This window comes from Pan paniscus, chromosome Y, assembly GCF_029289425.2.
Source record: "Pan paniscus chromosome Y, NHGRI_mPanPan1-v2.0_pri, whole genome shotgun sequence".
NCBI lineage: Eukaryota > Metazoa > Chordata > Mammalia > Primates > Hominidae > Pan > Pan paniscus.
This window is the reverse complement of record NC_073273.2, coordinates 39,121,347-39,133,899: the sequence shown is the minus strand read 5'-3', so window position 1 is coordinate 39,133,899 and position 12,553 is coordinate 39,121,347. Positions and strand designations below refer to the sequence as shown.

General features: G+C 38.1%; 1 protein-coding gene across 24 annotated transcripts in view; it reads left to right on the top strand.

Moving 5' to 3' along the window:
* Positions 1-12,553, top strand: part of UTY (ubiquitously transcribed tetratricopeptide repeat containing, Y-linked) — a 254,423-nt gene that overhangs the window by 57,404 nt on the left and 184,466 nt on the right. For all 24 annotated transcript variants that reach the window (XM_063602062.1, XM_063602063.1, XM_063602064.1 and 21 more), the window contains exon 5: positions 12,348-12,406. In XM_063602062.1, coding sequence (XP_063458132.1) covers positions 12,348-12,406 — 59 coding nt within the window. The remainder of the gene's footprint in view (positions 1-12,347; positions 12,407-12,553) is intronic.

The window sequence follows — 12,553 nt, the reverse complement described above, 5'->3', positions numbered from 1 at the left end:
ATTGCAAAGAAATGGCAAGTTACAAAAACTACAGTTTAATATTCCTGCCTTCCACATTTTGAATCTTGGACATTACAGTTTAATCTTTTAATATTGCCACTTCACTTGTTGTAGCTGTCATTGTTTTCAATAGTTTTGATTCCATTTTAGTGCCATACTGAGATAAATGGTTTATTTAGCCCAATTACAGTGTTCGACTTTTCTGAATTTGTCCTTTTTTTAAGCCAATGAGCTGAATACCTTCAGATATTTTGTTTTACACATTACTCTCCTTTTCTTTCAAGTTGAAGACTTTTTTTTTTTTAAGCATTTAAGACAGTTTTGGTATTTGAATTTCCTCAGCTTTTGTTTTTCTGGGATAGACTTTTCTTTCTTTTGTGTTTGAAAGATACCTTTTGAATACAGTATTTGTGGTTGTCAATTGTTTTCAGCTCTTTTGAGTATAGCATCTCACTCTACTGCAGAAACCTGCAGGATTTCTGCTGGGAAATTTGCTTAAAGTTATATTGGGGCTCTATTGAATGCGATATTTCTTTTTTCCTTTCACTTCGAGTATTATTTTGCTTTGTTTTGAGTTTTGATAATTCGATATTGATGTGCCTTGTGTATTTTGTTTTTGGATCGAGTTTATTTGGTTACTGCTGAGCTTCTTTACTTGGTGGTGCCATGTTTCTCTAGCATTATGAAATTATTTTCCTAAATACACATCCTAGGCCTGTCTCTTTCAGGAATGTTTATTATGTGGAGGCTTTTTTTTATGTGATAGTTACCCATAATTCTTGTAAGCCCTCTATTTTTGCACCTTTGATTGTGTAATTTCACATGGTCTTTCTTGATGCTTGGTAATTCTTCCTTCATTTTTCAAAGTCTGCTTTTGAAAGTGTCTGATTTTTTTTTCTGTTCAGTTATTGCATTCTTTATTTTTAGTATTTCTGTTTGGTTTGTCTTTTTATTTATTCATGTCAATTTTCTTATTTTTTTTTTCCTGGCTTGTTGTCCAGGTTTCATTTACTTTTCTTTCTCTGTTTTCTTGTGATTATCTGAACCTCAAGAGGATGATTCTGAATTCTCCATCTGACACCTTATAGATCTTCACTTCTTTTGGGTACATTGCTGGAGCATTGTTGGTTTCTTTTGGTTGTATCTGTTTCCTTCAGTTTCTGCAATCATTGTGACTTTATGTAGATGCTGCACCTTTGAGGAAATAGCCTCCTCTTCCAGTTTTTGCAAGTGTTCTTTGGTGGTTTAGACCTTTACTACTTAGTATTGCAAATTAAACACTGGACTGTTTTCTTTTCCCATTTTGGAGAAGACTCATAGTGAGCACCAGAACTAAAACATTGGACAGGAACAAACTCATTGCCCTGTAGGTAGGTGGTTCCTAGTTTGGGGAACTTACAGTGAACACAAAATATTAAATGCTGCTGCAAAACTAAATTGCTACTCTGTTATGTTCCCCTTCTGGGGAAGACTTAAATAGTTACTGGAACTTAATGCTGACCTATTGCTCATTTCCAGACGAGGGAAAGACTACTTTGGATATCAAGGCCCTGTGGAAAATCTCAACAGAAATTTGGACCTTATTGCATATTGTGCCCCTTGTAGTACCTTGGTGCCAACTGGTCTCTTTAATGTGTTTCTCCTTCTGTTTGTAGTTCAAAGTATTCACCAGGATTCTTTCACCAGTCAGTGTGGTCTACAATCTGTTGTCTGTCCCCAGTTCACTCCAAGGTGGGTCAGGCTTTCTGGCATTCCTAGTAGTTCTTGTGGGATAGGACCAAAGTGTGTTTTCTGTGAAGATTCTGAGATGGTAGAGGATGTAGAATGTTCACATCCACTTTCCTCCTCTCACCTTCGAAACTGTGGTTCTGGGGAAGTTTTCTGAGAGTATTTATGCTTGCTTGGGAGAGAGGAGAGCACAGTCTAAAACAATGATTTTCCTTGCCAGTTGCAGAATGTGGTTTTCATTGGCATTTTATTTGTGACTAATGATATTAAACATCTTTTCATGTGCTTATTTGCCTCTTTAGTGCATTTTTTGATAATGTGTATATGTGCTTTAGTGAATTGTCTGTGTTTTGCCTAAATTCTAATGAATTGTTTTGAAACTGCTGAGTTTTAAGAGTTCTTTATTGATTCTATTTACTAGTACTTCGTGGGATATGTGGTTTGTGACTACTTTCTCCCTGTTTGTTTTTTGTCTTTTCATCCACTGAATACTGGGTTTTCTTTAAATTCATTGGGATAATATTACTTTTGATAGTCTATAATTTCATGAATTTGTTTTTCACTTTGATGTCTGGAACATAGTTTTCTTTTCGTTAGCTTTTCCTATGTTTTTAGAGACAAGGTCTTAGTACATTGCCTAGGCTGCTCTTGAACTCCTGGGCCTAGGCAGTCCTCTTGTCTCTCTCTGTTTTTTTATTTTGGAGATGAGATCTCTCTCTGTCGCCCAGGCAGGAGTGCAGTGGTGCAGTCTCCGCTAACTGCAAGCTCTGCCCCCCGGGTTCAAGCGATTCTCCTGACTCAGCCTCCTGAGCAGCTGGTACTACAGGCATCCACCACCGCATCCAGCTAATTTTTGTATTTTTAGTAGAGACAGGATTTCACTGTGTTAGCCAGGATGGTCTTGACCTCCTGACCTCATGGTCCGCCCGCCTCCAAAGTGGTGGGATTACCTACATGAGACACCATGCCCAGCCTCTGGTGGTTTTTGTTTTGTTTTGTCTTGTTTTGTTTTGAGATGGAGTTTTGCTCTGTCACCCAGGCTGGAGTGCAGTGGCACAATCTCAGCTCACTGCAACCTCCACCTCCTGGGTTCAAGCAATTCTTGTGCCTCAGCCTCCCGAGTAGCTGGGACTATAGACGTGCCCCTCCATGCCCAGTTAATTTTTGTATATTTAGTAGATACGGGGTTTAACTGCGTTGGCCAGGCGGGTCTCAAACTCCCGACCTCGTGATCTGTCCACCTCGGCCCTCCAAAGTGATGGAGTTACAGGCATGAGCCACCACATCCAGCCATTCTCTCTCTATATTTTTAAAGCAGGCCTTCTTGTGTAAGTGGGTGAATGTGCATAGTGAAGTTTCTAGTGAAGTTTGTTGATACTCTCTTTAGGGTTAGGTGAAAGCTGGACATTGTTATCTTTTAGAGCATGAGGATGTAGTAACTGAGGTGAGTTCCCTTCTGGGCTCTTCTGATGGAAGGGAAGGTTGGGGCAATCAGAATGCCAACTATGGTCTGCCCAATTCTGCCTGGTTGATGCTAGTAGTATGTAGTGACACAACTTCCTGTTGGGCCTTGCTAACAGGTATAAAAAAAGAGGTTGCAAACTTCCAAATAACTTCAGTGCCCCTGTTCTTTTCTCCCACATAAATAAAGCTTATCTCATCACAGGGCCCTCTTTATAATATCCTGCTGGGTGAAATGGAGTACTGCCTACTTTCACTAGATGGAGATATACAATTAACTCCAATTTCATTATTTACTGACACCGTCTGGTTAGAAAAATTGGAGCACTGCCTGGTTCAAATGACGAAGGGGTAGTACGTTAGCTTTTGGTTCGGCCTTGCCTAAAATACCCTGTAGTGGAATCTTTGTGCCATAATCTGCTTCTACTTTGTAGAGAATGAAAGATTTACTCATCTCTTTGTTGATACTCCAGAAGAATCCAGAGTACCAGTTCCCTTTGCCAGCAAAGGATGGAAGATAAGCTTTTGGCTTGTTCTGCTGACACTGCTCTGCTGGGAAATTGTGGTATGCAGTCTGCTTCCTAGTGGTAATTGGGATAAGAATATCAGTTTCCTTTTTAGCCCTATTGCAGCCGTATGATGTCTGTGCGTGGTGGAGTGTAGGAGAATGCAATTGTACTTTTTTTACCCCGTGGTTTCTGGCAGTGTTGTGGATAAGTTTTCAGTTTCTATGCCATTCTTTTCCTGGTGTTTTGGCTAGGAGTAATAGGATTTTTTTAGTGGCCTGGGTTGGAGCCTTCAGCAATACCCTGTCTGTAACATATAGAAGGCAACAAGGAAAAACGGGCAACTTGCCATATTGTCATTCTTTGAGTCCCAATGTCTGTATGCAGTCCTGCTTGTGGTTTTATCTTAAGAATTTTGAGATGGGTCCTGAAGAGTACTCAGTCCTCATACTAGTAATTCCCAAACACTTAGGTGAGATCCTTAATTCACTGCTCTCGATGTGCATATTTTTCCAGTCTGTTTGATGATAGTAGTTATGGATCTTGGTTTTGTAGACATTGTTCTCTCTGGTTCTTTCAATAGCTTTTTCCCTGATATTGGTAATTTTCTTAAGAAGAGTTTAAACCACTTCAGATCTCTGAAGCTGCCTTTGTAACTCTCTACTTTTTAGAATTCTGTCTCAAGATCTCTTGGTTAGTTATGTTGGTTTCCTTACACTCACAGATCTAATTCTTCATCCAAGCAGTCTCCATGGTTTTACCTGCTTTATCTTGTGTCATTGATATTGCCATTACGGAGTTTATATCAGTTGTTTTTACTTTCATTCAGAGATACTATCTTTCTTAATTGATATACATTATTCAACTTCTCTTTAATGATTCTTTTTTCCCCTTTCAGTTTTTTTGGGAAAACCAAGAAGTCTTTTAGTAGCTGTCTTTTAATGTCCTTCTTTATTGAACTTTGTTTTTATTTCTTGAAATCACTTCTAGGCAAATGAAGCTAGTTGGATTTTGATGTGTTCATTTTATTGTGTTTTCATACTGTCTTCTACTTATGCTCAGTTTCTATTTCTCATGGCGAGGGTTGAAGTTTTTTGTAAAATAAGTTATATAGTATGAGCTGTTTTTAAGAAAAATATTCAGCAAATTGTAATAAATCTGAGTGGATGTTTGAAAATACCTTAGTTATACTTGAATAAGAAGTTTGGAAGATGAATTAGGAAGAAATAGAAAATGTTCTAGGCATATAACATTTTGGCAAGCAAAAGTCTAATTTAAATGGTTGACATTTTGTGACAAATATGTTGTTATAATAATTTTCATTTGTTTATGAGCATGCATATTTCCTGTTTATTTATATTTTATATTCCTCACACCAACATCTTTTTATGTTATGAATTAATCGATCAAGAGTTGAAATAGTGACACTTATTGAACTACTGTTGTTTCCTAGGTAGAATATAATAGCATTTCTATTAAAAAAAATTATAGTAGACACAGTTGATATGTTGCTCTTTCTCTCTTTTCAAAACTTTTAGATTTGGGAGCACATATGAAACTTTGTTACATAGGTAAACTCATGTCACTAGGGCTTGTTCTTCAGATCATTTTATCAGCCAGGTATTAAGCCTGGTACCCAATAGTTATCTTTTCTGCTCCTCTCCCTCCTCCTACCCTCCACTCTCAAGTAGATCCCAGTGTCTCTTGCAGTATTTGATTTGCTGTTCCTGTTTTAGTTTGGTAAGGATAATAGCTTCCAGCTCCATCCATGTTCCTGCAAGAGACGTGATCTTATTCCTTTTTATGGCTGCTTAATGTTCCATGGTGTATATGTACCACATTTTCTTTATTTACTCTTTAAGTGCTGGGCATTTAGGTTGATTCCATGTGTTTATTATTGTGCATAGTGCTGCAGTGAACATTCACATGCCATGTGTTTGCTATTGTGCGTAGTGCTGCAGTGAACATTCACATGCATTTGTCTTTGTGGTACAATGATTAATACTATAAATCATCATTTATACTACTTATATAATATAGTGAGAATATACTCTGGGGGTATATACCCAATAATGGGATTGCTGAATCAAATGGTAGTTCTGCATGGGTTTAGCTCTTTGAGGAATTGTTATACTGCTTTCCACAATGGTTGAACTAATTTATTTACACTCCCACCAAGGGTGTATAAGTGTTCTCTTTTCTCAGCAACTTTGCCAGCACCTGCTATTTTTTGACTTTTTAATAGTAGCCATTCTGATTGGTGTAAGATGGTATCTCATTGTGATTTTGATTTGCTTTTCTCTAATAATCAGTGATACTGAACTTTTTTTTCTCTATGCTTGTTGGCTGCATATATGTCTTTTGAAAAATGTTAGTTTATGTCCTTTGCCCACTTTCTAATGGGGTTGTTTTTGTCTTGTAAATTTAAGTTCCTTATGGAGACCTTTGTCAGATGCATACTTTGAAAATAGTTTATTCCATCCTGTAGATTGTCCATTTACTATGCTTGGTTTGCTTACTCTGTTTGTTTTGCTCTGCAGATGCTCTTACCTTTAATTTGATCCCCCTTGTCAGGTTTTGCTTTTGTTGCGATTACTTTTGGTGTATTTATCATGAAATCTTTGCCCATTCCTATGTCCGGGATGGTGTTGCCTAAGCTGTCTTTCAGGGTTTTTATAGTTTTGTGCGTTACATTTAAAGTCTTTAATCATCTTTGACTTTTGGTAACTGTAAGCTGGAAGGGGTTCAGTTTTAGCCTTCTGCATATGGCTAGCCAAGTATTGCCTAAGCTGTCTTTCAGGGTTTTTATAGTTTTGTGTGTTACATTTAGAGTCTAATCGTCTATGACTTTTGTAACTATAAATAGGAAGGGGTTCAGTTTTAGTCTTCTGCATATGGCTAGCCAGTTATCCCTGCACTATTTATTGACTAGGGAGTCTTTTCCCCTTGTTTTTGACAGCTTTTTTGAAGATTTGTTGGCCATAGGTGTATGGCTTTATTTCTGGGCTCGCTATTCTGTTCCATTGGTCTAAACATCTATTTCTGGACCAGTACCATACTGTTTTGGGTAATGTATCCCTGTAATATAGCTTGAAATTGGGTAACATGATGCCTCCAGCTTTGTCTTTTTGCTTAGGATTGCCATAGCTATTTAATGTTGCCCATATTCTCTTTGGCATTCTCTAGTTCTGGTCTTTGTGAGCTTTGACTACTTGACATCTAAGTTGGTTTTGAGGTCTCTAGAGAATGCCCAGAAATTGTAGCCTTGCCATGAAAGGAATCCAGGACAGGTGGCCATGAACGTACACAGTGTGCTTTTGAAAGGATTCTGCTATATTTTGGTGGATGGCCCAGTGCTTGTGATCAGATGTCCTTCTCACCAGATGCCCCTGTCAGAGGAAACCCATCTATAAAGACAGTTGCTCACTAGCAATGATTACTCCTAGTTTCTGATATTATGAAGGTGTGAAAGTGGTATGTATTCAGCAGAAGCAGTGAGCTTCAGTTACCCATACAGCCATTCTGCTGTTCACTTTTAGTACAATATTCAGTAAATTAAATGAGATTTTCAGCACTTTATTATAAAATAAGCTTTGTTTTCAGTGATTTTGCCTGACTATAGGCTAATGCAAATGTGCCTTAGTCTGAGCAATATGGTGAAACCCTGTCTCTACCAAAATTACTTAGCCAGGCATGGTGGCTTGTGCCTGTGTTCCCAGTCAGTCAGCAGGCTGAGGTGGGAGGATAGCCTGAATCTGGGAAGTCAAGGCTGCAGGAAGCCATGATTGTGCCACTACACTCCAGCTGGTTGACAGAGCAAGACCTTGTCTTAAAAAATAGAATGAAATAAAATAAATAAATAAATAAATAAATGTCCTAATCATGCTTAAGGTGGGCTTGGCTAAGCTATGATAGTAGATTAGGTGCATTAAATGTATTGCCACACTTTTAACTTATCATGGTTTACTGGGACATAACCCCATCTTAAGCCATGGAGCATCTGTTCTGGCAGAAGCCTTGTGGCTCTTACTTAACCAGGGTCTAGTTTATTCCTACCAAGACAGACATCTCTAGGAGAGTTTTGACAGGAGGAGAGTTTGGTTTGGATTAACAGTCAGGTGAGACAGAGGGTGGTGCACCACAATACAAATGAAATAACAGAAGTAGTGTATTACAGAGAAGAGATAGCATGCCTTGCAGGTATGTGGAAAGGGGGAACTCTCTGGGATGCTCAATCCAGTGGAGACAGTGTGAGGGAACTATGGTCCAAAGCCTTTATTAGGACTCAGGGTATTACCCAAGCAGGTTTCCCTCGGTGATTCTAATTGGTGGGTTTAGAGTTCAGGGTGTGACTGAGAGGTGGTGGTGGTGGCATATCTGTGTCATCCTTGTAGGTTGTAAGGGTTAGTGGGGTAAATCAAGTAGGTTGTGTCTAGCTCTTCCACAGGGAAGTGGTAACCAGGAGGCAATTGCTTAAGGCAGATATCTAGATTAACTATATTGAGGAACTGGAAGAAGGAGAAATTAGAAACTGTGTCAAGGGCAACTAAGTCCTGCTTCTAATATGAAAAAGTTCTGCTTATATTCAAAATGGATGCCAAGGCAACCTAAAATTATAATTTACTGCAGGAATCCATCTCCCTGTTTCATGCTGCAAAAAGAATTAGTGACGTCTAAAAACCTAAAAATGTAACGGCTAGATGACTTTTCTGAGTTTAAAATACTGTCTTTAATACATATTGAGAATCATGTAGATTTCTATTGTATATTGGAAGAGGGGGATCTGTCAGTGTTGCAGTGAATACATACCATGTAATAATTGTGTGCTCATCCAGCAGTTAGAATGGCAATAATTAAAAAGTCAGGAAACAACGTGTGCTAGAGAGGATGTGGAGAAATAGGAACACTTTTACACTGTTGGTGGGACTGTAAACTAGTTCAACCATTGTGGAAGTCAGTGTGGCAATTCCTCAGGGATCTAGAACTAGAAATACCATTTGACCCAGTGATCCGATTACTGGGTATATACCCAAAGGATTATAAATCATGCAGCCATAAAGACACATGCACATGTATGTTTATTGCGGCACTATTCACAATAGCAAACACTTGGAACCAACCCAGATCTCCATTAATGATAGACTGGATTAAGAAAATTTGTCACGTATACACCATGGAATACTGTGCAGCCATAAAAAAGGATGAGTTCATGTCTTTTGTAGGGCCATGTATGAAGCTGGAAACCATCATTCTCAGCAAACTATCGCAAGGACAAAAAACCAAACACCGTATGTTCTCACTCATAGGTGGGAACAGTGAGAACACTTGGACAGAGGAAGGGGAACATCACACACCAGGGCCTGTTGTGGGGTGGGGGGAGGGGGGAGGGATAGCATTAGGAGATACATCTAACGTAAGTGACGAGTTAATGGGTGCAGCACACCAACATGGCACATGTATACATACGTAACAAACCTGCATGTTGTGCGCATGTACCCTAGAACTTAAACTATAAAAAGAAAATTGGGTGCCCATCATGAAACAAGTGGAGATTTTCACAGTGAACTGAAAACTGAAGAGAACTGTTTAATATATGAGCATTTGTAACTCAAAAATCTAAAATTTAAAATGCGCTCCATAAATTGAAAACTTAAAAATTTCACAGCCAGCCTCATGTGATGTGTCCTAGTCCAAGTGCAGGTGCATAGAACATAGTTTATTCACCATCCCCAAGGGAAGAAGACACTCTCAGGTCCCTTCAGCTGTTACATACCTTTTCCATCCATGCCAGATAAACCCAGATGAGCAAGGCCACAAAGGGTAATAAAATGACACTTGTGTAGCCTGGATGTGCCAATGGCAGGATCTCCACAATGCCCCACATGGGGCCCAAACCTCTATGCACTGTTTTTTGCTTGTCTGCTTAGTGATGTAAAGAGACTGTATCAGAAAAGTCCTACAGATAACCTTATGGGTAAAAATGGTAAGAAAAAGAGGAAGCATTTGTGTTTATAGCACATAAAGTCAAACATAGAGAAACTGAACTGTGATGTAAGTGTGAAACATTTATAGAGGAGCATATAGCATTGGAATGACCGCCAATGTGACTTGAAGAAACAGAAGGATAAACTATTGAAGTTATGTGTGGAAAGGATGAACTGAAGTTAATGAGAAATAGGAAAACACTGTGTAAAGCTAAAAACGTAGATTTTGACTGTGTATTGAAAGAGGGGATCCGTCAGTGTTGCATTGAATACATGCCACATAATAATAGTGTGTTCATGAAACAAGTGGCTGTTATCGCAGTAAACTGAAAACTGAAGAGAATGGTTGAATATTCAACAAGCTAGTTGCAGAGGTTTAAAAATAACTGTGCTGACATGTGCTAATGTGGCAAGCATGCATAAATCTGAACTTATGTGGTAGGCAAAAGCTTGTGTACTGTGTTCAGAGAGTGAATTTCTTACCAGTTCATTATTATACTAACAGAAAGGCATGGATTACCAGCAACATCTTTTCTGATTGGTTTCGTAAATATTTTGTACTAGCTGCTTGTACTCATTGCAGGAAGCTGGACTGGTTGACATCTGCTCTGCTCATTCTTCAGCTGAAATTTTACTCAGAAATAATCTTTTTGCCATGTCGTTTTCTCCAAATGTGACTTCATTAATTCAACCATGTGAGCAGGGTATCTTTATATCAATAAAGACTAAATATAAAAATTCTTCATGAATAGCATGCTAGCATGAATGAACAGAGATGTGAGTGTGGCAGGTCTTCAGAAGGAGTTAGCGTGAAGAATGATGCTGTATATGCTATTGCCTGTATTTGGAATGCAGTGACTAAAGATATCATTGTCTTAATGTCTGGCACAGCTATGCTCTGTGACCGTGTTCAGTGATGACGATAAACAAGGTGGTAATTTTGAAGGATTTTCTATGTCAAGTAAGAAAAAAATGACATCGCTCTTCCTTAAATACACAAAATAAAGCTAGAAGAATTATATATCAAGATTTTAACATTAATAATTAGGCCCTAGTTGTTCTTTTAACAATTGTGAAATAGCCAGAATAGTCTGGTTGAATTAAGGTGATTGTGATAATAGTGATAATGAAGGTGATGTTTTTAAGACTGCAGGGAAGGTGCCTACAGACAATGTGATGAAAATGCCTGATGGACTTATTGAAGGACTAGGACAGCAGGCATTCATAACAAGAAATCATGTCAGGTTATAAAATGAAAGAGATATCCAAGGCAAAAGCCATTGTGAATCAGGCAGATAATTCTGCAGAAACATTTAACAAGCCATTCAGGCCATGCATGGTGGCTTATGCCTGTAATCCCATGAGTGTGGTGTGGTGGTGGGTGCTTGTAGTCCCAGGTACTCAGGAGACTGAGGCAGGATAATTGCTTGAACCCTGGAGGCAGAGGTTGCAGTGAGCTTAGGTCATGCCACTGCACTCAAGCCTGGGTGACAGAGTGAGAACCCATATAAAAAAATAATAAATAAATAAATAATGCAGTGTGTACAGTAAATTTTTCATCAAAATACAGCATCATAGGTGGAGACTGAAAACCTGCTGTTCTGTTGTTGTTCTTGTTGTTGCAGTTTATCAGCTGATACAGGTACATTCATACATCTCAGTGACAGGAATGCAATCTGACAAATTTGTTTTCAGGCAGTTGCATCATTGTGTCAACATCATATGGTGTACTTACAGAAACCCAAATGATGCAGCTTATTACACAGCTTTGCTGTATGGTGTAGCCTCTAGGTCATAGGCTACAAACCTGTGTAGCATGTTACTGTACTGAATACTATAACTAATTATAACACAATGGTGTTTGTATATCTAAACATAGAAAAGCTCAGTAAAAATCAATTATTATAGTCCTGTGGGACCACTGTTGTATATATATGTTGTCTGTCATATAACAAGGCCCATGACTGTATGCTACCATGCTGTTCAGTTACCCAGACACTGTTTTCTCTCTGTATAATCTTGTGTCATATTTTTTACTATTTTAAACACTTATGTGTGAATTAGTGTAAGAAAATGATTGCTTCTCAGTGGCATATGTAAATTCCTGATTAGGAATAGATGGTGATGCCAAACAACCACAGATTGCACTCTTACGTGGCTGAAATTGTGACACCTTTGCTTTCAGATGGTTCAGTATACAAAAACTTTGTTTCATACTCAAAATTATTAAACGTTTTGTACACAGTTACCTTCAGGCTATGTGTATAAGCTATATATAAAACAAATGAATTTTGTGTTTAAACTTGGGTTCCATCCCCAAGGTATCTATGTATACGCAAGTACTTAAAACCCAGAAAAGTTGGAAATTTGGAACACCTAGTCTCAAGTATTTTGGATAAGTGGTGAACAATCTGTACTAACATTTAGTAGAGGGTGATGCTGTGCATTAAAAAAAAAAAGGTAACTACCTTTTTTGTAACATTGAATGGCAAATTGATTCCAATTTTCAAAATGGAGAGAACTTGAGATAAAGTAGAGAAGAATATTGTAATATATGGTAAAATATTCAGAACTTAAAACATCTCGTTACGTGACTTCTTATTAATATATGTAATAGTAATAGATATAAAATCTGTTATAAAGGTTGTTTTGTGTTTTATATTAACAGAATGCTGCATTTTTATATGGCCTTGGTTTGGTCTACTTCTACTACAATGCATTTCATTGGTAAGTTGACTTATACCACTTGTTTCCAGTAAATGGTGATTTTAATGTCTGTAACCATACATTTCCAGTAGTATCACTTATTTTACTGCAGTTTCTAATCAAGTTCAGCCCATCATTCTTTCATCTTGGCCAGTAACTGGTAATTTG